General features: G+C 41.1%; 1 protein-coding gene across 2 annotated transcripts in view; it reads right to left on the bottom strand.

Annotated features, from left to right (window-relative positions):
* Positions 1 to 19279, bottom strand: part of Usp3 (ubiquitin specific peptidase 3) — a 78543-nt gene extending 59264 nt beyond the window's left edge. For both annotated transcript variants that reach the window (XM_052187962.1, XM_052187963.1), the window contains exon 1: positions 19095 to 19279. In XM_052187962.1, coding sequence (XP_052043922.1) covers positions 19095 to 19185 — 91 coding nt within the window. In that variant the 5' untranslated portion in view covers positions 19186 to 19279. The remainder of the gene's footprint in view (positions 1 to 19094) is intronic.
* Between the last annotated feature and the right edge of the window lie 7921 nt (positions 19280 to 27200).

Below are 27200 nucleotides of genomic sequence, written 5' to 3'. Positions count from 1 at the left end.
GGCACTCTTAGTTAAGAGAGCAAGGGAGTTTTAAGGGATTCAACTACCTTTCTACAGAGAAGGCAGTGAAGGCAGTCTATCTTGAGCTAAGCTGATTTACATTGGGGATCTTTCTGTACTGAGCAGTATTAGGAACTCAAAAGCTCAAATCCATGTATGTTCCCAGCCCTAAATCTGAGTAATTCTTTCATGAGTATAAACATCACTTCTAATGTCTCCCTGTATTACATTAAAAAACAAAACAAAACAAAACAAAACAAAAAAAAAAACCCTCAGTAACAAATAGTTGGTCAAATCTTCAAAAGTTTCAAAGCACTATTCCTCTAGAATACCCTCCCTATTGTGTGTGAAGATTCTTAAAAAGCACCTTAGGCAATTACAGGACTCCCTTTTCTCCTCAGGGGTTAATGCCGAAGGCTATTACATACACTGCAATGAACATGCTCACATGTATAGGGGATGAAAAAAGATTTTTTTTTCCCTTTAGCTTACACTCTTTAAAAAATTTGCAGCTGTAGTCTGGTACATGCCTTTAATACCAGCACTCAGAAGGCAGAGGGAGGTGGGTCTCTGAGTTTGAGGTTAGTCTGATCTACAAATGATTTCCAGGACAGCCAAGGCTACATAGACAGAGAGAAACCCTGTCTTGAAGACAATTTTTTTTTTTAAATTGCAGCTGAAAACATATTTTCACAGAGAAATTTCTAACACATAGATAGCATTAGCCAACAAAAGACTCCCTATGCCTGACTTAAACAAAATTATATTCAAAGCCACATTAAATAAAATACATGACTAATAAATTATTCCAAAATTGGCACAAGTGTTAAAACTATCTTAGTATTATAATTAAAATCAGATATGTCTAGCATAATACTTTAGGAAACTAAAATACATCTTAGAAGCACATTTTGAGAGATAATATAAAGAGGTTTAAACACCTTAATAAGATGCTAATCGGATAAAACATCTAAGTACTAAGGCTAGAGAGATGGCTCAGCTGGTAAGAACTTGGTGCTGCTCTTGCAGAGGACAAGGTTTTGTTCCCAGCACCTACACAGTGGTTCATAATCATCCCTAACTCTAGTTCCAGGGATCAAACATCCTCTTCTGGCACCAGGCATGCATATGGTATACAACATGCATTCATACTATGAATACGTAAGGGTGGAAGAAATTCAAAACCAGAATGAATGAAATACAGCAAACTCAAGAGGCATGAGGAAGAGACACTAGATTTTGGTTCACCAATCTAATATACTGAAATATACCTTTATATCTATGCTGTTTTTGATATGGGGTATGTGTATACCTAACATGTTCACTTGGGTATGTAGGTCTCTATGATTTTTTTAAAGACTTGTGTAGGAATGTATATGTGCAGCAAGCACACACACACCCCACATGTGTGAGGGACCCCACAGTGGTCAGAAGAGGGTATTTAATAGCTTCAAGCTGGACTTACAGACAGTAGTGTTTCCTAGTATTAGTGCTGAGAACCAAATTCCAGTTCTCTGGAAGAGCAGCAAGCACTCTTACCACTGAACCATGTTTCCAGCCCTTTCACCTTATTTTTTAATATAGGGTCCCCACTCAACCTAGAGCTAACCAGTTTGGTTAAGGAGGTTAGCTGGTGAGCACCACGGACTTATTTTGCTTCAGTCCCACCCCAGCTCAATACTGGAACTTCAGATTAGCACAGCCACACACAACTTTTATGTGGGTGCTGAACTTAAGAGCCTCATGATTGTATGCCAGGTACTTTATCTTCTGAGCCATCTCTCCAACCTGGTAACTATTCTTAATGCACTGTTAATACACATTATCAAGTATGCCAACAAATGGAAATTTCAAAGTTCAAACTAAAAAATATGATAAAGTCTGTTTTTTTTTTCTTGTTTGAGATAGGGTCTTTCAGCAGGCCTCTTAGCTCAGACCTCCTGCATTAGCCTTCCTATGGGCTGAAGTTGGAAGCATGAGCTACCATACTCAGCTTCTTTTTTTTTTTTTAAGATTTATTTATTATATGTAAGTATGCTGTAGCTGTCTGAAGAGGGCATCAGATCTCATTACAGATATTTATGAGCCACTGTGGCTGCTGGGATTTGAACTCAGGACCTTTGGAAGAGTAGTCGGTGCTCTTAACTGCTAAGCCATCTCTCCAGCCCCTATACCCAGCTTCTTAATATGATTTGGACTATATTTCAACATCTATTAGGGGTTATAGGTCAAGTCATTTCAAAATGTTTTTAATTTCTAACTAATTTTAGCAAAGATGTGAATAGGAATGATTTCAAGTCACACAGATTTAAGATATGGTTACCAACTTTTCTGGGCCAGCAGCTTTTTAACTTCTACCCTAGATAGTCCAGTTTCCCCTTATCTACCTATCATCCGAGTCTCCTTTAAGTGCGACTTCCTTAGAGGCATTAGATTCTTGACACTGTTTTGACCCACTTTCAAGTCTTTCCCACGTGAGTGCATACATAGAAAACTATAAGACTGCATGGTTCATACATTGAAACTGAAGTCTTCTCAGAGGCAGAGGTGATCTTCTTTGGGCTCTCTGGCCACCCTAAGCTGAGATCATCTACTTCAGCATATATATGCAGCCCACTCATGCCAGTCCCAGGAGAAGCTATGTGACCCATCTCTTAGCAATGCAGCAGGTTTCCCTCCTACTCACTGCATCAGAAGGAGACCTGAGGTCATCAATCGTCTCAGAGGACTGGGGCATTTCTCAAAATCTAAGACACCATGCCTTTGAGGATCAGCATCATTTCCAAAGTTGAAATCTTTATTTCAAGCCTATGCAGAACTATCTTGTACTACTCTCTGTAATCCTGAAGAAGCACCAGGTAACAGGCAAAACAGAGGAACCTAATGTAAATTAAAAGAAGTCTCAGCCGGGCGGTGGTGGCGCACGCCTGTAATCCCAGCACTCTGGGAGGCAGAGGCAGGCGGATTTCTGAGTTCGAGGCCAGCCTGGTCTACCTAGTGAGTTCCAGGACAGCCAGCGCTATACAGAGAAACCCTGTCTCAAAAAAAAAAAAAAAACAAAAAACAAAAACAAAAGAAGTCTCACCAAACAGCTGGCACTCAGCAATCTGGTGGAGTGAAACAACACTGATAAGAATGTGTATTAGGAACAGTCCACTGCTCAACATGAACCTTGACCCAAACCATATGAGTAGTTATTTCTTAACTAAGTATGTTTCCAAGGCAACTTCCAACTGATTTCAAGGCTTTCCAGCCAGAAAAATAATTTCAACCATGCATTTCATTTCAATAGCCTTGACTATTTTATTTTAGTAGAACCACAAGAAATGAAAACAGAATATGCAAACGCCTTTATATTATTATAAAATCTTTAATCCATTACTACTCACACAAAGAGTTAAATGTTTATTCATCTCCCAAGGTACCTAACAATAACAGTTAATAGCGGTAATAGTAACAACTTTGTGTACAAAGATGTCAGTTTGTAGCATTATTACTAATTGCAAAATGCTCTAAACAACCTACATTTTCACACATGGAAGACCAGCTGCAATTCACTGTGACACACTCACAAATGGATACACTAGAAAGTGATAGATTAATAGACAGGCAGACAGATGAATTAACATAGCAGATGAATGATAGAGGAATGAAGAAAACAGACAAAGAAGATAGGGAATGAGGCCCAGGAAATGGCTCAGCCAGTAAAATGCTTTCCTCTCAAGCACAAGGATCTGAATTTTAACACCAGAATCCACATTTTACAAAGCTGGGCATGGCCAGGTGGTAGTGGTGCACACTTTTAATCCCAACATTAGGAAGGCACAGGCAGATGGATTTTTTGAGTTTGAAGCCAACCTAGTCTACAGAACTAGTTCCAGGACAACCACTGCTATCAATATATATATATAGCAGCACCAGCTGGGCACAATGGAGTTTGCTTATAATCTTGGCATTGGGGAGGTGGCAGCAGAAATAGGAGGTCTCTGGAACTCACTGGCCAGCTAGTCCAGCTGAATCATTGAGCTTCAAGTTCAATAAAAGATCATGTCTCACAAAATAAGATGGTGGGCTGCCAAAATTGTTGAGCAGGTTTAATCTGATGATCTAATAAGTTCAATCCCTGGAACCCACAGTGGAAGGAGAAAACTGACCCCTAAAAGTTATTCTGAGACCTACAGAAAAAATAATAAATAATGTAATTAAAATATAAGGTGGGAAGTATTAAAAGAAAACACCTTTAAAAGGAAAACATTGACCTCTAGCCTCCACACACAAAAAAGCACAGACAGACAGACAGAGACACACACACATGAAAAATATTTCTACAAACATGGACTGATATACAAGATACAATATTAAATGATAAAAAAAAATACACAGGAAGTATATATAGTTTGCTGGCTCACCTGGCTAACAATTCTTAGAATAGCTTTTTGTAAAATTTTAACCTTTAGGGCTGGAGAGATGGCTCAGCAGCTAAGAGTACTGACTGTTCTTCTGAAGATCCTGAGTTCAAACCTCAGAAACCACATGGTAGCTCACAACCATCTGTAATGAGATCTGACACCCTCTCCAGGAGGGTCTGAAGACAGCTACAGTGTACTACTTACATATAATAAATAAATAAATCTTTTTTAAAAAATTAACCTTTAAAACAATGCTAGTAGCCAAGCAGTGGTGGCGCACGCCTTTAATCCCAGAACTTGGGAAGCAGAGGCAGGTGGATTTCTGAGTTCAAGGCCAGCCTGGTCTATAGAGTAAGTTCCAGGACAGCCAGGGCTACACAGAGAAACCCTGTCTCGAAAAATACCCCCAAAAAAACCCCAAACAACAAAAAAAAAAAAAAAAAAAAAAAAAACAATGTTAGTAGTCTAGGTACTCAAAAGATGAAATAAAAACAGCAAAGATCAGGTGGAAGATCTAAAACAAAAACCAAATACACACAAATGAGCCAAGCTATATTTCAATTAAGTGTATGGAAGGAGAGGAGATGACTAATTCCAACTCTGAACATATTGTTTTATTTATTGCTCATGTACATACAAAAATCAACCATGAATAACTGCTGAACTCTAATTACCAGAATACCTTTTGCAATGATATGGGCTAGCAATTCCAGAACTACTTTCTCTGATTATAGAATTAAGCAAGGGAGTATGCACGCTATAGGCGATGAGAACCAGATAATCAGTATTGAACGTATGCAGCAAATATGGAAGAGACAGGGTCAGGCTGTGGTGTTGAAAGAAATCTTGGATGCCAATGAGAGCTCATGGTCATACAATACAAACATATACATCAATGGTGGTAGACATACCTATTCATACTTCTTACTTAGATCTTTCTGCAAGAGATCTTAGTTTGTAAACATTACTCCCAACCAAAACAAATGAGGGCTTCTTTTAGAAATGACTTGATATCAAGGCTGGGGTAAGCTGGGGACAAAGCATGCATGGAACATCTTGTGGTAGCAGACAGAAAAGACCCAAAAGAACATATCAAAATTACAGATTAAGAAGGCTCCCAGTGGCCAAATAAAGACAAGTTGAGTTTCAAAATAAATAACAGTATCATCAAATAAATGAAAATCTGTGTACTATGATGTGTAGGCAAATGCACAATCAAGTAACGGAAAAAGAAAAACTCTTCCCCACAGAATACCAATCAACACATGTAGAAGTATTAGTTAGAAAACCATCTTGAGACCATCCTAGTGATAACAAGTAAAATCAAGGACAATTAATGAGCCAGACACGTGGCACATACACATAATACCAAGGACTGGTACACACACACGCCATTCATTCATTTATTCATTCCTTTCTGTATTTTTCTGTATTTCTTTCTGTATTTATTTAACCAGGAGTAGGGCCAGCAAAGTGGTTCAGTGGGTAAAAAGGCTAAATCTACTGAAGTCCAGACATGTTTTATGGAGTGTGTGTGCGCACACATGTGTGTTAGTGCTACCAGTATGTCCTTGGGCATAAGGCTATCTACAGGAGAAAACATAGCCCCTCTAGGGATGCATCCCTTAAGAAAATTGAGTTCCCTCCTCCAGCAGTCTTTAGTTGCCAAGAACTCTCCTGCTAGTGGTTGGTCTTTATGAGCCCCTCATCTATCCATGCTGGGATTTTGGCAGGCTTAATCTTGTACAGGTGAATAAATCTAATTTTACATACACACACACACACACACACACACACACACACACACACACTTACTTTAAAAAAGATTGGTGAGTCCCAGTCTAGCATGAGCAAGTATTACTTGCTAAATACAGTAGCAAGTATTTCTACTATATCTATCTAGAATAGAGGGTCAAAATTAGTAGTATTTTATAAGACAGGTAACTGGAGTTCTTCAAAAAAGGGTAAAAGAACTATTCCATATGAAAGAGAGATATAGCTACAACAACTACAAGTAACACATGATCCTGGATTTTATCTAGGGTAATGGGAAGGCAGATAGAAAGTGGAAATAGCAAAACAAAGCACACATATGGACAACTGAAGAAATCTGGATTCAAAATTTATATTATACTCTTAAATGTCTTAATTTTGACTAATAGCCTATGGTTACTGCAAAGAGAGACCTTTTACTTATTTTTAAATACTATAATAATGGAACATTATGTATACAAATTATTCAGGGGTAGGTAGAGTTTATAAACAGAGGGTACCTATGGAAAAGTGATAAAGGAAATAGAAATGAGATAAAATCCTAGCAATTGGCAAGCCTAGATAAGGATGAAATGAAAATTTACACCTAACTTATATCTATATGAGTATATAAGGTATAAAAGTATACCTAACTTAAAGGTATGAGATTTAAAGCCTGCTAAGTGCCACCAAGATGATTCAGAAGGTGAAAGCACTTCCTGCACAAGTCTGGAAACTGAGTTCTACCCCTGAAACCTACATAAAGGTAGAAGAAAAACACTGAGTCCACATGTGTCTTCTGACCTCCACACACAGACACCTCCCCCACATCATACATACACACAGTAATAATAAAAAATGTAAAGTCTCTTTAGCATTATCACAAATTTAAAAAAAACATGCATGCCAAGATACAACATTTTGAATTTTCAAGAATACCAAGGCAAAACATAAAAGGATATACATAAAAGATAACTAAAAAGGCATCAGGTTCCTAACAGCAACAGTTAGGAAATAAAGATAGGCAAGAGCAGGGTAAATAATGGTCATTTAGCATAGAAAGTGGGTAAGGAATAAAGCCTCAAATTGATAAATTTATAACTGTGTTCTGACAAGTACTCAGGTAGATCTGGAAAATGGCTATAGTCCTGAGAGTATAGAAGGAAACTGCTTTTCTATTCAAAGACCTTTGATTTTACTAATCAACAACTATGTATATACGCATTACTTTTCTGAAAACATGATCTTTTTTTTATGTATGAGTACTCTGCTGGATGCATATCTGCATGCCAGAAAGGGGCGTCAGATCCCTTTATAGATGGTCATGAGCCACCATGTGGTTGCTGGGAATTGAACTCAGGACCTCTAGAAAGCAACCAGTGCTCTTAGCCCCTGAGCCATCTCTCCAGCCCCATGAATTAATTTTTAAGGGGTAAAACAGTCATACCCACTCATGAACTTTCCCAAAACATATTTTAATTAAAAAGATTGTCAGGATTCGGGTAGAATGTTTGTCTACTATGTACAAGAGCCTGAGTCAGATCCCAACCACTAGAGGGAGAGGTTGGAGGCGGGGCACTAAAATCTATTACAAAACATGAAATTTAAATAGCAGTTCATCGTTTGGAACCAGGTCACCTACTCAATTCCTACTACTTTTACACTAATTTGTCCTTCTCTACTACAGCAAATGTAATTTCAAAGCTGACCAAAATTCATCATCTATATGTTAACAGATCCTGATACCTACAGAGCTGTAAAAGAGAGGACATCTGGTCCTGGTGACTCCCACGCATCAAGGCAAACTGATCCCTAAGGCTCAATGCCCAAATGGTTCAAGTATTTTACTCTATTTTTAAGAGAGCATCTAAAACCAGTTTTCAACATCATATAAAATAAACTAATGTATGAAACCACATCTCAAAACCGTAACATGCTAAACATTCCTGTTATTATTCCTTCTTTGACAAACTCAAGACTTCTTCAGACCAATTTCGGGAAACAAAAATCTCTCAGGTTGTTTCTACTTTACCAGTCTTCAACTTAAATCCTGCACTGTGTCTCTATTTAATGGAAACCAATAACCATTAAAGCCACAGCAGATTATTAAATCACAATCAAAATAGGACACTTTCCTGTCTGGGAAACCAGACATAAATAGCAACATAAAAATTACTAAGAGTTTAATATTGTTTCAAAAATAACTTCCCCTAGAAGCTGATTATATAGAGAATGAAAACAAAAGTCATGAATCACTTAAGAAAATCTAGCATGAATACATATTTCCATGTATTTATAGCAAGATCTGAAAAAAATTCTATGCCTGTGCCAACAATCTAAGCAAGCAAATATACAGTGAAAAAGTAATGATGAAAGCCGGGCAGTGGTGGCGCACGCCTGTAATCCCAGCACTCTGGGAGGCAGAAGCAGGCGGATTTCTGAGTTCGAGGCCAGCCTGGTCTACAGAGTAAGTTCCAGGACAGCCAGGGCTACACAGAGAAACCCTGTCTCGAAAAAACCAAATCCAAAAAAAAAAAAAAAAAAAGTAATGATGAAATAAAGCAGTATGAGCACTATACATTATTTTTTCAAAACAAGAGCAAGTGCACAAATTGTTAAGAAAAAATTTTGTATATATTAAGGAAACACTTACTTTTATAAGTATACAAAATAATTTTATTTATAGACCTCATTTTAAAAATATTTGGGTTTTGTATGTAGGTGTTTTTTGCCTGCATATATGTCTCTGCAACATATTCACGCAGTGTCTGCAGAGGCCAGAAGGCATTGGATCCCTTGGAACTGGAGTTAGGATGGTTGTGAGCCACAAAGAGATTTTGGGAATCAAACACAGTTCCTCTAGAAAAACAAGTGCTCTTAACCTGACCTATCTATACAGACACTGAGATTTACAGATCTCTTAGTGTAAAACTTTCTTCAGAGAACAACTAGTTTAACACCTACATTTACATTTCTTTCTAGTTTCTTTTGATTTTGTAATAAAGGTTAGTACCAAAGCACAAAAGTGGAAAAAAGTCCCCTCCTAACATTTACTGCTAGCTAGGATGGGAAATTTTATTCTTTTAAAATTAATGAGACTGTCAATAAAAAAATAGAAAAAATACAAATTTGTCATGTATTTATCAAAATAATCCCAAATGAGATTTAAAACATTCTACTTTTTTGTAAGATTTGTATTTTAATTATTTGCATGAGTTGGTGCTCTTGAGAATTCAGGTATCTCTGGAGTCCAGAAGGGGGCATCAGATCCCCTGGAGCTGGAGATTCTGGCTGCTGTGAGTCCTGTGGTATGGGGCTGAGAGCATGTGGGTCCTCAGAGCGATCTCCCCAGTACCCCAAATTCTATTAAACAGTCACCTGCAAACTCCACATGTATTAACTACTTTATTTTTTTAAAATAGCTATTATTACTTAACAAAAACCAAAGGCTGGACTTTTTATTTTTTAAATTTAATTTTAATTTAAAAGATACAATTCAAATCTGGCAATCTTCCAAAATATATACCATTAAATATTTTTAGATCTGAAGAAATATCTTTAATGAGGCTCTAAAACAATCAAACAAAAATACTGAAAATCAATAAATCAGGACAATGAATGTAAGCCTGTAGGACTAATTTCTCATAACAAATGTTGAACTTGAGTAGCTACTGCACACACAACAGGTGAGGCTTGATCTGTTATATTACAATTCCCTTAGAATTGCTGATGTAGGGCCCAGTGGTAGTATTATTGCACACCTTTAATCCCAGCACTCCAGAAAGCAGAGGCAGACAGATTTCTGAGTTGGAAGCCAGCCTGGTTTACAGAGCAGGTTCTAGGACAACAAGGGCCACATAGAGAAACCTTGTCTCAAAAACAACACACACACACACACACACACACACCAAACCAATAGCAAAGCTGATATAGCTCACTGTTAGCAGCCAGAATAACCCACATGAAGACTTAACTTGAATTAAATCAAATTTCAACTAAATCCAAATTTTACTACATGAAAGTAAAATTTAAAATTCCTTTATCAATAGTAATGTTGCTCTATGGTCTCCACATAAAATACCTTTTTAAAAATCTCTATTTCGTGTGTGTATAGGTATTTTTGCCTATCTGTTTATCTGTGCATCATACGCATGCCTGGTGCCTGAGGAGGTCAGAAGAGGGCATCAGATTCCCTGGAAGAGTCAGAGACAGTTGAGACCTGCCATGTGGATGATGGAATCAAACCAAGATCCTATGGAAGAATAGCTAATGTTCTCACCTGAGCCATCTCTGCAGCTTCCTATATAGTTCTTTTATAAACACCTAGTATACTACAAGATTTTTGTAGCATATCTATGACCACAGAGAAACATTTCATCATAGAAATTTGTTTCCTAAAAAATTTTTCTCTTCAAAAACTTATCAAAGTATTAACATCCCAGCCAGGTATAATGGCAATGGCTCACACCTGTACTTTCTTGCTACTTGGGAGGTTGAGGCAGGAGGACTGCCACAGATCAAGGCCAAACAGAGACACTATCTCAAAAGTCAATAAATAAGTCAAAAAGGAAACCTCAAGTTAGTCAACAAGGACAAAGACTTAAAGAAGCTAAACAGAGTACTATCTTACAACTAGTTCTAGTAAATCTACAAAAATATAGCAGTCTCTTCTCAAGGATGAGAGAAAGTGTAGAAGAACAGTCCCTAAAGCTAGTCTTGAGGGCAGGTCAAAGATTAAAAGGCAAACAGATTTCTACTGGGAAGGTTATCTTCAATCCAGCTAGAATAAAGAAAACAACAAGACACAGTATCTATTCAAGAATTGAAAACACAGCACTGATATAGCTACTCAATTATCTAAAGCAGATAAAATCCAATTTGAAATACTATCTTTTAAAAGATATGCACTGGTTTATCACCCAATTGCCTACTCAAAGGGAATTGCAAAATTAAGTTAGTTATAATTTATTGTGACATATTCAGCTAACACAACTAAAGGCAAGTGCAAATTTATTTTGTAATGCCCAAGTTTAATTTTCTTTTCTTTCCCCTTTTTCCTCCTTTCTTTTTTTAAGACAGACTTTCTTTATGTAGCCCTGGCTGTCCTGGAACTCAAAGCAACCAGCTTCCTAAGTGCTGGATTAAAAGGCATGTGCCACTACCACGCAGCCCAAGTTTAATTTCAACAGTAGTTTTCAAAATCTAAAACTGCTTTCCTGAGCTCATGTGAGTTTTACCAATCTCCAAACACATTCCCTCCCTCCCTTCTCCCTCCCTCCCTTCTCCCTCTCTCTCTCTCTCTCTCTTTCTCTCTCTCTCTCTCTCTCTCTCTCTCACACACACACACACACACACACACAGAATCTGTCTTAAGACCTGCGATCCAAAAACTGTAATTAACTTTTTATAGGAAATACACCTGGAAAATCTTAGAATATAGCTAAATATAATAAGCATGCTACCTAAAGCAGATTTCAGATTACCTCTAAATTACTGGATTCAAAAGTAAAATTCCATAGCTTCAGAAATCTCTCCCTTTTCTACAGAACACAAACCCCTACCACCAAAAATCTCCAATACTAGAAATAAAATGAAACCAGCAAGGGGATGAGAACTCAATTGAAGGACATGTTTTTCAACAACCATAAGCTTACTGCATTTTTCTATACCTATATTGAAGGGTTGTTATATCTACATGGTGAATTTCAGTCTACAATCAATCAATAAATACATACATACATACATACATACATACATGCATACATACATACAGCTGAGCATAATGAAGCTGACTTTCAAGGCTATTTTCTTCCCACTTATATAGACAATTCTTTGAGCCCATTTGCTAGCACTTTAATCAATAAATTGGATGATGGACATCAAATACCACATTTTAAAATGAGTGATTAAGATGTGGAATTAAAAACATATTCTCATAACAAAAATATTCCAAGGAACTCATTTCAAGCATGCTTCCAAGCCCTTTAGGTCCCTTAAATTATAAAGCATTAAGTTCCTAACTGACAAAATAAAGACCTTACTCTCAAAAAGGTGAGTTAAAAGTCTGAGTGGTTGAGTTTAAGCTTTGGGCTATCTTTTAATACCCCAGAACATCTTAAGCAACTCCTAACCCCGTCTCAGTTTCACAATCTATAAATCAGGAAAAACTACAAAGATAGGTAGTTAATTAAATTAGGATTAAATGTTAGCAAACTGCTTTGAAGTTACTTTATATTGTTCTTAGTTTTCCTCCTACTCAGTAAAACTAATAGATAAGAAAACATCTGGAATTACAACAGATAATAGCATCTGCAGACGCATAGTAGTTATAAAAGATGGTTTATGTTTACAAGTTTCTAAGCCAAAGTTCATTCAACAATTGCCATTGATTTCAAGGTAAGACTGCAATGAACAGTATTTTGGTGAATACCTTTTGAGTCTCAATGATATCTAATCTTACCTACAGTCCCAAAACAGACTGTTATATAAAAATCTCAGAGCATCTTGAGAGATCTTGGCACAAGACAAATCCAGGTAAGATGAACAAGCTGTTACTGTAGTTGATACTATTCTCAGCATTCTCAACTGTCAATCATCACAAGCACACCCTCCAAGTACCAGCCCCCACTGAGAATCTATCAAAGTACTTCCTCCTCAGCCATCTGTCCAGAAAAACTCTATGAAAACACCTAGAGCATTTGCTCTCCTATCTAAAAGGATATGAATAAACTCAACACTGACAGACTGTACAGCACACATTCTCTACTGCAAAGCTTCCTATTAAATCCCTTCTCAAGCCTGGGCTGAACACAAAACATTTATAGAAGTAAGTTTGAAACTACAGCTTAATCAAAGACTGTTTTTCTCCCCAACAGAGATGTTAGACCAGAAGGAAGTGCTCAAAAAGAAAAAAAAAAAAAAAAGAAAAAATTCACATGTAAATTATTCCAACAGAATAGGACTCAAATTTTAAGATAGGAATTTAAATTACTTGTTACTAACTACACTTTATTTTGCTTACTGCCTACAAATACTATAATGTTTTCAGCATCTCTACATCTAGTTTGAAAGAGCATGAGCAAATCTTTCATGTTTCAGTGCAGAAGAAAATTGCATAAATTCCAATAAGGAGGCCTGCAATTGGTTCAGCAGGCAAAGATATATGCCACCAAGTCTGACGTGGAAAGGAAGAGGCCAATTACTTTAAATTATCTTCTAATCGATAGTGCTTCAAACACACACACACACACACTTTAAAAATTGAATAAATTTCAATGAGGAAAAGCAGAATGTTATAAAATCTTACTGATAATGATATCAATGTAGAGAATGGTTATAATTGTCTTGAGGGTACGTGAGTTCCAGGAAAACAATGAGTTCTAATTTCTCCCTCAGCCCAACCTTTCCTTCTGCTTAGGCCATGCAGGATTTTCTTTCTATACTAGGTATATTGTTTAGAAAATAACATCTGATCACAAAAGAAAACAGACCTGGCTGAACCCTGCAGCTTCAGCCATGTCACACAGAGCACCTGGACAGTTCCAGGGCTTTCAAATCCACAACCCATCACTTAGAGGCTGTAGGACAGGCTGAGGCTGCTTAGGGTTGGGATGGAGAACACTGCCAGCATGACTAGAAAGACAACTCCACTGACTTAGGCTTTATCAATAATACTAAGAGATAGTTCAAATTCTTCAGAAAGTACACAAATATAACAAAGTTCAAATACTAATCTTCAAATCAATATGAATATCACCTACCCATTGACTTAAATGACCCTACTCACTGACAACTAATTTTCCATCTGCCCATCTATATGTCTACACTGCCTAAAGACTACAAATTCTATACTAACAAGGTCATGAATGGTCACCTGCTTACAATCCAGCTTTCTGGCTAACAGGCTGCGAAGGGGAGGCTAGGAAAAACATTCTGGGGAATAAACTCACTTCATCTTCATTTATTCTCAAAATAAAGTCACATTATTTCATAATCTATGTGAAAAAACTTCATTAACTTCATTTACTGAATACAGCACTTCAATGGATATTTAGTAAACACAACACAAAATGTTACTTAAAAGCAATTAATGCATTCAACCACAGTAAACTAAATAACTGGTCCTATTTAGAAAATTTAGTCCAAAGGACTAAAGAAGACTAGTCTTCTTTAAATGTAGGCTGAGAGAAATAGGATACAAAATAACCCATCACTCCATCAAAGTGACCTCTTACCTTTATCGCAAACTGATCAGTGCATTATAAATTTATTACCATGGATAAAAGAACCAGTCAGCAGCACCTCATCCTACTAAAAGAATCTTTAAAAAAATAAAATAGGTTTATCTCTAATAGCTCCTCCAAACACAAACTGCAGATCAATCCAATCATTCCTTTTTCTTGAATAGAGTGATTTAGGGGTGAGTATACTGGAAATTTAGAGGCTCCCTCAACTCTTTAAAAAATTAATCAGGGAGAAATTCTCATGACTTCCCAACTATAATATAGCACCAAATCAACAGCACTTTAAACCCCTAAACTCCAGGTACTTGGCTTTCCTTAGTTTAAAAACAGAACTGTTTAGGATATAATTTTTAAGCACTTCATGTTTTATCCCTGTCTTTTGTCACTAAACTTTCCACCTACAAAAAATGCCCAAGCCTCCAGCCCTGAAAATAACATCTGGTGTGTGCATAGCACACAAGGCTTGAGAGACTGGCCCAGTTTTCATTTAAACTTCTGTAATTTAAAACTAGAATGCTCTAAGCCACAATTAGGCAGGCATAAATCAGCTTTTACCTTATTAGGAGATTCCTATTTTCAACATTTACCTTAAACTACTAAATGGATTTATCTTCTAAACAGGAGTTTCCTGACTCTCCAACTAGAATAGACCTACTTCTTTGAGAGTAAGGGACCACTATACCCCATGATCTGTTTCTCAGCTAATGTGTTTCAAACTTCAAGTATTTACAAATGAATACCTATTGCCAGCTTCATGAATTTCTCTAATTTTGTAATGTGAGTGTGATAAGAGCTGGTGTCTAACCATTCTGCCTGTGAGATCTCAAAGTAGAATCTTTAACCTTAAGACTTCAGGGGTCCCCTTTCAGTGGATCCAGAAGGTCAAAGGTATTTCCATAAATGATATTAAGACAGAAAGAAAAAGATATTATTACTTTGTTTTGGTTTTGTTGTTGTTGTTCTGTTTTGTTTTTTGTTTTCAAGACAGGGTTTCACTGTATAGCCCTGGAACTTGCTCTGTAGACCAGACCAGCCTCCAATTCCAGAGTGATTCACCTCTGACTCCCAAATGCTGGGACTAACGGCATTTGCCAATACCAGCTCTATTTTATTTGAATGTTTCCTTTCCATCTCTCAAGAGCACAAAGTGGAGTTTTCTACATAATATGTGAAGTTTGATATCTGAAGAGACTGCAATGAGAAGCAGATGTGATATCCAGATGGCTTTACAAAAACATAACTGGGTAGTGGTGGTGGCAAACACCTTTAATCCCAGAACTCAGGAAGTTGAGACAGGTGAATCTCTGAGAGTTCAAGACCAGCCTGGTCTACATAGTGAGTTCTAGGACAACCAAGGCCACACTAGAAAAAACATTTACAAAAACATATAAACTTAAAAAGCTACTCTACGGCCGGGCGTGGTGGCTCATGCCTGTAATCCCAGCACTTGGGAGGCAGAGGCAGGCGGATTTCTGAGTTCGAGGCCAGCCTGGTCTACAGAGTGAGTTCCATGACAGCCAGGACTACACAGAGAAACCCTGTCTCAAAAAACCAAAAAACCAAAAAACCAAAAAAAAAAAAAGCTACTCTACCCAATAAATTTTGAAAATTTTTCACATAATTTCTGTTTATAAGTATTAGATTTATTATTGTTATTCACGATTAAATCAGTAAATATTTAGTTTTAACTTTTAATATAGTATTAGATAAAACAAATAACCAGGATTCTGAAAAATGTTCAGATTATAAAGAGGTCTTAGAAACAAAAGTTGTATTAAGTCTGTAGCATACAACACAGTGTCCTCCATAGCTAAGTAGCTCTAGTTAGTTCTGAAATATCATTACTCTTACCCCCTAATCTTGCTGAGTTCTGTATCTCCTTGTAAAACAATTCATCATAAAGCCAATGCATTTGGGCTCCATTTAATGGGCTTAGACACTTAATTTTCAGAGTCCTATTTATAAAAATGTACTAGTCTGTGATACCATTAAATTACTTAAGACACCAGAAAGCAGTAGTTTCTCAAACTTTCACACACAATCTTGTTCATCTTAAAAGAGACTTGTGAAGTAAATGCAAAGCACTGTTCTTTTTCCAGATGACATAATGAAACTCACACTCAAGGAAACAGGAGTGCTGGTCCAAGGAGGTGGTGCCTGCTAGAGTCTGTGCTGTTGGTCTTTTGCAATCTGCCTGGCTGTCTCACTAGGATATAATTGCATACTCCCAATGAAAATAAGGCAGAGGCATTACTTTTATTGTCTAGGTGCCAAAACAGGGATTTTCTCCCTCCCCAATAAGAGTATATGAGACTCAATACCAGTCAGAGCATTATTTCAACACACTGGCTACCCTTCTACTCTACCAAAAATAATAAATAAATAAATAAATAAATAAATAAATAAATAAATAAATAAATACTGGAGTGTTGAAGAAAAATAAAAGCCAGAATACATAACACTCCAAGATGATGAGTTAGTTAGTTAAGGGATCAGAGATTTACCAATCATTTCACTGAAACTACAGACAAGCAAGAACAAGATCAAGCTTAATACAATAACATTTGCTTGTAACAATGAAGGGATGCCAACAGGTTAAAATGGGAGGCCATTATGAAATGAGCCTGAGACAGAAAAGAAACACCCACAGAGTTGTGAAACTAGCTTTATTGGTCCTACAAACGCAAGTGATTAGACCCATCCTTCCAAAGCAGGGTCAGAGGCAACCATTTGCTGCACGTTGTAAAGAAATCACCCTTCTATTACTAATTTGTTCTTGCTTTTAGCACAAGACTCCCAGTTATGCTCCATTTTAATGTGCTGAATTCCTCAAGAGGGGCTTCATTTGCTGTGTCTCTTTTCCCCAGCCAAAGTAGACTCCCTAACTGTTGAAGGCAAGACTGACTCACAACAGGTTATCTGCTACTTGCATAATTCTTGTCCTTATCCAGATGCATATGCACAATGAAGTGATTTCTAAGTTTGATGTGATTTTACATAGAAAAAAAAATTAGGCTTGTGCTGATGCACCCACCTCAGAATCCCTGTAGTTGACTACAGATGAATAAGAAGTACCTCATTCCTTGTGAGGTGTAAGCTTTTCCTAGTGGGAGGGAGGGAGGGAGGGAGTGTGTGTGTGTGACAACTCGCTCTTGAAAAATTCAACTATAGCCCCACTGCTATAGCTAATTAACTAACAGACCACATGGTCTGTTAGTTGTTGTTATGTTTCAAGCTCAAGACTCACTGTTGAAGATATATTTACAGCTAAGGCCCATTCACACAAGTTCTGCACTCCCACAAAGAACTGCAATACTAGCACAGTAGGGTAGTACATGCCTATAATCCCAGCACTCCAAGGGCTGAGACAGGAAAATTATGAATTCTAGGTCACCCTGGGCTATTATAGAGGCCCGGTCTCACAAACCGAAAGAACTGCAATACTGTCCTGTGAAACCAATTAACTTACTAATTTTTAAAGGCTTTATGCAGAACAGAAAAAGACACCTGACTTTACAAAGGTAAGCAAGACACCAAGTCTTGGAGCTCAAGAAAACTGCAATTACTTCTATTCCTTATCCTGGAGGACAGTTTTCTTTGTGTTACCACACACATTTTGCTTCAAGAATAATCACCTTTGAAGAAGTAATGTGTCAAAAGTATTAAAGAAGTCCCTAAACTACCTTCGTAGCTCCAATCCAACCCAGAATGAAAAAACCACTCTGCTGAAACGTACCACCGTCTTTTGGCTTTACAAATTAACTTGATTTCTGATGCACGCGATTCCCATTTTACACTACAGCCCAAGCTGCCAGTGATAATCTTAAAGCTCATAAACAAAGACCAGCGTCGGCACCCGGGCCCTACCAGGAAGTAATCAAAGCCGGGTGGCCCGTCCGACCTTAAGTCCGGGCAGACAATGAGAGGGCACCGGGGCTTCAGAAGGAGTTAACGCTTAAGCGACCCAACAGCACAACACAAACCTACGAAGTGTCTTACACGCACTCGGGAAATCCCAACGAAATCCCGGCCAACCCGAAAGACTGTCTCGGAACAATCTTCGAAAGGCGGAAAAAAACTCGAGCCGCCCCTCCAAAGCAGCTGTCGGCTGCCTTCTCCGGGGCTTTCGGAGCCCGCAGCCTGTTTTCAAACTTCACCCTCACAGGCGGAGGCAAGACTCCGAGCCGAGCAGCCCCCAGCGCAGTCCGCTCAGGGGCTGCGGGGGGGGGCAGGAGCCTGTGGGAACCCAGGGAAACGCTGCCTAAAGGGGCTCGCGCGCCGGCAGTCCAGACAAAGCTGCGCCCGCACAGCGGCGCTTTGCCTGTCCGGCCCACGGGGGACCGCGAGCCCGACCCCGCCACACGTGCGGCCGCACGCGGGGCCGGCCCTTCTGTTCGCCGAGCCTTGGGGTGCGAGCCGCCGCGTCATCCCGCTGCTGCGCGCTCGCCTCAGGCCCCCGCGGGCCTCTCCTCAGCCGGCCCGGCCGTCGGGCCGCGCGAAACAAAGGAGCCGCCGCCGCGCCCGCCGCGCCGCGCCGCGTCGTGTCCCCTCGCCCCGCGCGCCGGGCCCGCTCCCCTCAGCCTCCCCCGAGGCCGCGCGCTGCCTCGCACCCGCGGCCCTTCGACGGCAAGGCCCGGGCCAGAGCCGGGACCTCGGGTGCGCGGCCGGCCAGCCCCAGAGCCGCACTCACCGCTGCAGCACCAGGACGACGGGGAGCCGTTGGGGAACTTGGCTGAGTCCGGGGCGATGCAGACGCTGGAGCTGAGGTGCGGACACTCCATGGCCACGAGGACGGCGGCGGGGACGGCCGAGGCTCTGGGGCGGAGGGACTTCGGAGGCTCCGTCTGGGGTCGCTTCTGACCCGGCGCTGGGCAGACGGCGGCTTCTGGGTCCCGAGCCTTTGCGTCAAAGAAAGCAAGGGTTTCCGGGCGCCGGGTTTTGCCATCCGCCGCCTCCCGGCGCCCCGCTCCAGAGAACGTGGAAATCCGGACTCCTGGTTCTGCCGCCGCCCAAAGACAGTAGGCTTCCGCCTAATCGGACTGCCCCGCCCACCCTGCTGGTTACGCCCCCAGGCCTGGCCCCGCCCCGCCCTCACGCTAGCCGGTGGGCGGGGCCTTGGCGCTCACCCACTGCTTGCTGCTAATGTCCTACAGGGATGTGAAGTGACTTTCCGAACTCTTGACTGCCTCCGGACGCGGCAGCCGATTCTTGGGACCCCGACGAGTGTGGGTACTCATCCGGGGCAGAGCGGCGAGGTAGAAAATGTGGCCACACCGCAAAGAGTGCGGAAAATAAAAACCACTCACACCGACATGCATTGAAGCCCCATTTTACACAGGAAGAGACAGACTTTTGGGGCGTGGCCCTCGATGGCCCAGTCGGCTGCAAAGAGCCTAGAACAGTCCTGACTTTCATGTTCTCCCAGTAGCTGGGGCGGTCCCGAACTGTTTTGAGTTCTGAACTCTGGCTTGAGTGTGTCACCTGGATACTGCTCGGCTGGCCCACCGGACCGCCTGTGTTCCCGGTCCACGCCATACCATTATGACTCACTGTTATCTCCTGCCCACTGTGGGTATTTTCATATCTATACCTCTTGAAGTTGAATGAAATAGAAATCCGGTGTGCTGTGCAAGATCGGGGTGCTAGGTAATAAAAAGAGGCAGTGTAACATTTGTTAGAAGCCCACCTGGCTCCCAGCCAGGCACTTTGCATACCACACCTCGTTTAATCCTCAAAACACCCTCTCAAGCTGCTGCTACGGTCCCCTTTTTTTATAGCCAGTGAAACAGAGAGTATAATTTGCTTTGGGAAGATTGGACGTGCTCTCCCCTCTCCCCTCTCCTCCGCTTCAAATCTCTCTCTAGAAAGAGGTGGAGAGGACAAACGTCTAGAGCCTGCAACCTCAGTCTCTGCCTTGAGGATATCTAGGGTTCCCACAAATCTAGCCTCCAAAGTTGGGCTTTGTTTGTTTGTTTTATTTATTCTGGTGAAGGGGCTCCTTTCCTTCATCTCCTGGCAAGCAGGGGGAGAGGGAAGAAAGATGTGGCAATGCTTGAGGCAGGAAAGAAAAGGCCAGGAAATGATTAACCGGCTGGGCCGGATAGTGGTTAGTTAGCACAGGGCACCTCCCAGAAGTGCATGCCTCTAGCACCCCTTAAGCCACTTCCGTGCCCCACTACTCCACCCTGTAGCCTTCTGTCTGATAGTGTCCACCCACCTAGGACATCTCTGCCCACGGTGGTATTTCAGATTCCTCAGGCCAAGCAACTCTACCACTTCCCCAAATTGTATATGATTGCTGTCAAAACAAGGCTTGGACCGGTGAGAAATTGTGGAAAGTTTGCTGCCTAATGTGTATTCAGATTAGCTCTGCCGGCTACTTAATGGCAAACCTTAGCTAGTCCTCTTGAGTCTTTTTTCCTTGCCTATCCACTGGAAAAACAATACTCATCTGTGCAAATTCCTACCCTGTAGTAATTAACAGATACAGTTTTTTATTTTTAAAAAACAGTAGGTGACAGCTGCTTCCTTGGGGAGAGAGGGGAGAATAAACAATATCTGAACCCCAATCAGTCTCATCATCCACCTCTTTGTTTTACAAGTCTTGCTCAAGCAACTTCTCAGTGTCATTCTGGACACTGACCTAATTCAGTGCACACACAGCCCCTCATTCAGTACGAAGCTTATGCCTGACCCACGACATCTTCCATACTAGTGTGTAATGCCACGTTCTTTTCAACCTCTGAGAAACCTTTTCTAATCCCCTAGACCTAAGTTTAAACATCACTTCCTACCTCCTACCAGAGGCTTTCCTGACCTACTTCAGCCCCAGGTTACCTCCCAGGGAGTCCCTGCCTTGCCCCTGCCCCCACAGGGCCTTTTAAAAGCGTTTTTCTTGTATGTATGTAATTATTTGTTTAATGTCTGTCTTCCCCTTGGAGGGCCATAAGGTAGCAAACAAGTCTGCCTGGTTTCCTGCTTTATTTCTAACAAAAATATGTAGAACCTGGAGAACATCCGTCCATTCAGTGGATGAATGAGTAGAGATGTGTTCTTAAGAAGTGGGCGTAATCAGTGTAGAGCACAGATCCAGAATCTCAGAAATGATAACTAAATTAGCATTCAGTTCTGAGTTGATAATTTTAAAAGGACCGTGAAAAGTACCTTGTAAGGCGTAAACTGCTAAAGAAACAATGTTACAATTTTAATTAGTGTTTTCTTTCAAGGGTTTTTTGTATTTGTTTTTTGTTTTAAATTGGAGCTAAAGTCTCATTTAATCACCCCTGATGACAGTTGTCCCTCAGAAAACAAATTCTAACAGGTAATCCAAAGAAACTGGGTCAGAGGGTCTTTCACTTCTAACCCTAAAACTGAATTTTCCTGTCTTTGAAAGTTATCACAGAAAACTAAAATAAAACCGCAGCGAGTAAATGTGTCAAATGTGGGAAGACCACAGGGTACACTGGGAAATCTGCCTTCTCAAGCCCCTAGCTTCTGCAGCTGCTTTTAATACAATGCTTGCTTCTTCTTGGCTGGCATCCCTTTGGCACCAAAGAACACCAAAGGCTTACATACCAGCACCCCTGAAGGTGATGTGCAAGCCGCCAGCACCCCACCCCCACTCGGCTACGCTTGGCAGCTGCAGGGGATATACTGCCCAGCTGCCTGAAAAGGTGCATTAGAAGCAGAGTTTCAGCTTAAAACCTACAAGAAGTGGTGGACCTGTTTTTAAAATGTGCACATTGCACAAGGGAGCCATGCACAATTCTGCCAGTACTATCTTTCTGTGCATTTGGGAAGGGAGGAAAAGGGGGTTTCTAATCACATAGAAACTATATGAGGAAAACATCTTGAGGTTACTGAAACCCTTCTAAAACATTAGATTTGTGACATCTTGGGCTGGAGAGATGGCTCAGTGGTTAAGAGCACTGACTGCTCTTCCAGAGGTCCTGAGTTCGATTCCCAGCAACCACATGGTGGCTCACAACCATCTGTAATGATGTCAGATTCACTCTTCTAGTGTGTCTGAAGAAAACTACAGTGTACTCATATAAATAAAAATAAACAAATCTTTTTTTTAAAAAAAAAATTGTAACATCTTAGGTCTGTGGCCCTCAAGTAGCAATTACCAAGATTGATTAGGTCCTGGGGGAAAGTTTAACTATCCCTGCTCAGGCAAGGCTCCCTGGAAATACACAACATACTGGTTTAATTATTTACCATAGTAGTGTTTCTAGAAGCCAAAGCTCTTTTTAGGAAAACTAAAGTTAGACCACTGAAAACTAGCAAGTATTGTTCAGTTAAGGAAGGGCAGCCACTTGAGGATTCTTAAACACGGAGCCTCGTTTTCCTGGCCCTTTATCTGGATGGCCTTGCTTGTCTATCATCCTCTCCTTTCTTGAGAGCAGACTTTGCCCAGTCCTTGTGTGTTGCCCGTGCCTAATTCTTGGAATACCGCTGACCCTCCCTACGTACACAGCAGGCCCTCCATAACTCTGTTAAATGACTGACTAAAGGAAGAATGGTGGCGGCGGGGGGGGGGGGGGGGGGCGGGCAGGTGGGGGGCGGAGATAGACTGATACCAGGTAGATTCTGCATGTGTATGTCCCTGGGTTCAATCCCCCGTGAGACTTCCCAAAATAGAGCGAGCTGGGCTGGACTGGGCTGGGCTGGGTACCCCGAGGCTCTGGTTTGCCTACCCCACCCGCTTCACCACTAGGCAAGGCTAATGGGGTCCCTCTCTCCACTTCTTTCCATTCATCCCTTCTCTATCACATTTCACTGGCTGCCATGTCTGATGGAGTTAAAGTCCTAACTTGTTTGTCAGCGTCGTCACCTGGCCTCTTCCCTTTCCCGTAATCTCTTTTATTTTTTTAATTGTCCCAACAGTTCCAAATATAGTCCCTCATTATACAAAATGTGTTCCTTCACTCCTGTGTCCTCCCCCATCTCATCCTTTCCCACCTGCCGCCACCACCTCCTCCTCCTCCTCCTCCTCCTCCTCCTCCTCCTCCTCCTCCTCCTCCTCGAGCTCCTAGGGCCTCCTCAGGGCTGCCCTCCATCACTTACCCAAGCAGACGCCCAGCGGTTCTCCCCACTCCCACCACCCCCATCCTGCCCCTGCAGCTTGTCACATGGTACTGTTATTTTCGGTTCACAGTTCAGTCTCCCTAGGGAGTAAGTGTATTTCTTTTCATGTGTGGAATCTCCTCTTCAAGTTAGCAATAGCAGATATTAAAACTGATTATATCTGCTGATGGAATGCTGATAGACATATCCCCCTTTGAGAATGATTACATCAACAGTTATATGTAATGGTCCCATAGGTAGTCAGAAAGAGGACCTGGGCCACTTAAGAACAGAAACCTACTTTTATTGCGTCCCAAGTAAGTGCCAGAGACTATGTGGAGAGTTTTCATTTCTTCCTCCAGAGTACACGTTACCATCTGCACTGTCTTCAAGATAAACTTAAAGGTTAAATAATGGCACAGATTTACACAGTAAGAGCTCAATTGTCAAAGAAGGCAGTCTCACCCCTCCCACGCAAGATTGCTTAAATGATTTTTGCAGTACTGTTTGGAGAACCTGATGTTCTTTCTGATGAGAAGCCACCATGGAGGGTTTCTTTGTAGCTAGAAAATTACTCATTCACAGAGCCAGTGTCATAATTAGTTATCATCCACCTCGTAGTTTCTGTTGTTATTTGATTGTTTAGACAGAATCTCACAATATAACCAAGGCTAGCCTTGAACTCTTGATCCTCTGACCTCAGCTTCCCTTCCCCTCCCCCCCCCCAAACTGGATAATCCCTTTTTTCTTTATCCCTGAGAGCTCCTTTTTTGAAGCTGGTGAAAAAATTTTCTTATTAAAGCCCTGCTTTGCAAATAAAAGTGCTGACTGAGAAAGCAGAGCCTTGGGGTTCCAGCGCCCCGTGGGGTTCCAGCGCCCTGCAGGCTTGGAGTTTTCTTTTTCTTTTTCTTCTCTGTTTTCTTTGTCTTTTTTTTTTTTTTTTTTTTTTTTTGGACTGGGTTTCTCTATGTAGCCCTGGCAGTCCTGTAACTTGATCTGTAGACTAGGTTAGCCTCCAACTCAGAGATCTACCTGCCTCTGTCTCACAAGCACTGGGATTAAAGGCAAGAGTAATCACTGCAGGGCTCCAACAGTCTTTTCATTTATAAAATTGGTACATTGAGCAAATGACCACTCAAGGCCCCTCTGCCCATCTGTGATAGTGCACAGCCACTGAGGGCCCTTTGAGGCACTCTTGTCCACTCTAACAGTGAGTACTAATTTTTTACTCCTAATCTGTCTCTCTGTTCATGCATAGAAAATGTCCAGTTTTTCCCCATGCTGAAGTTTGGCCATTTTTTTTATCTATGGAATTTAAGTGGAAGTGGCAGCCATCAGCTGTACCTGGCCCTGTGCACAGCTGCTCATGACACAAATACTTCATTGTCCAGTGAGGTCTATCAGATAGGAGATAGGGTGCAACAAATACCCAAAGCAGTTTTCATGCTGCCCTTTTTGTCTTCCCTAGTAAACAGTCCCTCCCTTCAACAAATGAGTCTAATGCATGCTGTCTTTCATGCACCAAAGAGAGGCAGACTGTAGTTCTATATGGGCTTCTGACGTCACTCTACCACTGTAAAGATGACCTACCCCTCAACTCTACCTCCGTCCCCAACTCACTTATTAACTGCCTAACTGCACAGGGGAGCCCCTGAGTTTCACAGTGCCAGCTATGCTGAGAACTTTAAACTCCTAACGGTGATGTGACATGGACCTGACATGATGTGTGGTGTAGAAGTCTGTTTTCTGCAGGCCTTGTCAGGAGGACTGATGTGGAAGGTAGGGACAGTGGCCTGAAATCATTAGTTTAATTATAACTAGCAGAAAAGGTTAGAAGACTTTTATTTTTGTCCTTTAGTTCATTTACTTTTTGTTTTATTGTATGGGTGTTTTGCTTGCATGTATGTTTATATAGCACATGCATGCAGTGCCTTTGCAGGCCAGAAGGAGTTGGATTCCCTGGGACTGCAGTTGCCATGTGAGTGCTAGGAATCAAGCCTACATTCTCTGGAAAAGCAGCCTGTGCTCTTAGCCATTGAGCCATCTCTTCAGCACTCCCATTCCCCCTCCCCCCCACCTTTGAGAGAGTCTCATCCTTTTTTCCTTTTTTGAGACAGGATATTATCTATCTGAAGCTAGACTCAAACTCACTCTGTAGCTGAGAATGACCTTGAGCTTTTGATCTTCCCACCTCTACCTCCAGAGTGCTGGGGTGAGAGGTGTGTACCACCATGCCTGGTTTTATAGATTTTTTTTTTTAAATTATTCTTTTAAAGGGATCTGGACCAGATCATTAAACAAATATCAACATTGCCCTAAGCTTTGTGCTATAAAAGTGTGCTCACACCGTCCTATCTGTGATCAGGAGGGAAGGCATAAGAGCAGCAGGCTAGCACACAGGCAATTGCAACAGCCAGCGACCGACTGAACTAGGAGGGGAAGCACAGGATGTTGCTAAGCCACAAACAAGGGACAGCTCACCCAGACTGGTGAGTGGGGGAAGGGGTGTTAACTGAGGCCTCCTGAAAGAAACAGTGCTCCTGAACTGGCTGGATATGTTGGCTATTCAGGTAAAAAGTGCTCAGTTGAGAGAAGAAGAGGGTCTAGTGCCCCAGGGCAGAGAGGGAACAGTCTCAGTAAAGGTTCAAGAGGTAGAAGAAAGAAGCTGAGGTCTATCAGTCTGAGTCAGGAGATTGGCAAGACAGGCAGAGGAGATAGAGAAGGTCTTGAGAAGTCTAGATCCTCAGGGACTCTGGTATCTTTCTAGGTGGTACTTCCCCTGGTCCTGGATTTGGGGTAAGGGACAAAGATGCAGGAAGATGAAAGAAACTAGCAACGATTAGACATCTATAAGATGTTCAAGTACATTAATCATCTGGGAAATGCAAATTAAAAGCACAGGGCAGAGTGGCCTGAGGCAAGCAAAGCTGAGAGTGCAGTCAGGACCCTCTGTACCACGCCCTGTTTGACCACAATTGTGATCCCCTAAGAGCTCAGAGCCCACTAAGCGGGAAGAGAATCCTAGGTTTAGAGAACTCTATCTCTGCCTCCCCATCTTCTTCCCTAGCCTTAATCTAATTCAGAAGTTCACCCATCAGAATATTCAGCTAACCCAAAAACAGATTTCTCAATTACTTAGAGCACAGATTTTATAGTTCTAGACCAGTCAGTGAAATCCATGCTGCACTGGACTAGTGGTTTTCAAACTTCCTAACAACACTTTAATTCAGTTCCTCAAGTTGGGGTGAACTCAACCATAAAATTATTTTCGTTGTTACTTCACAACTGTAATTTTGCCACTGTTATGAACCTTAATATAAATATCTGTGTTTTTCTGATGGACTTATGCAACTTCTGCAGAAGGGTCATTTGATCCCCAAAGGGATTGTGACCATAGGTTGAGCTCTGCTGCACTAGGGAGAAGCAACACTGTGGGTTCCAGTAGGCTGTGGGCCCACCTCTCTTGAGCCTCCATCTACAGGATAGTAATAACAGCTGCTTCTAAATGAGGGTGACCTTGCTCTGCTCCCTTTAGACAAATTCTTAATGTTTGGAAAGAAAGAGCAGGGGATCACAGTTCTGGCCAGGACTGTTTTTCTAAAGGTGTTAACATCCATAATTTACTTTTTGGTAATAAGTAAAATAAGGTTATAAGCTTATTTTGTAACCACATCATAAGAATGCTGTTTGGTCACCGGCCTGGTTATCAGTATTTTCTGGCAGCATC

The sequence above is a fragment of the Apodemus sylvaticus genome, chromosome 7, assembly GCF_947179515.1.
Source record: "Apodemus sylvaticus chromosome 7, mApoSyl1.1, whole genome shotgun sequence".
Classification (NCBI taxonomy): Eukaryota; Metazoa; Chordata; class Mammalia; order Rodentia; family Muridae; genus Apodemus; species Apodemus sylvaticus.
Note: the sequence above shows the minus strand (reverse complement) of the source record. Positions and strands in the feature narration are given on the sequence as shown.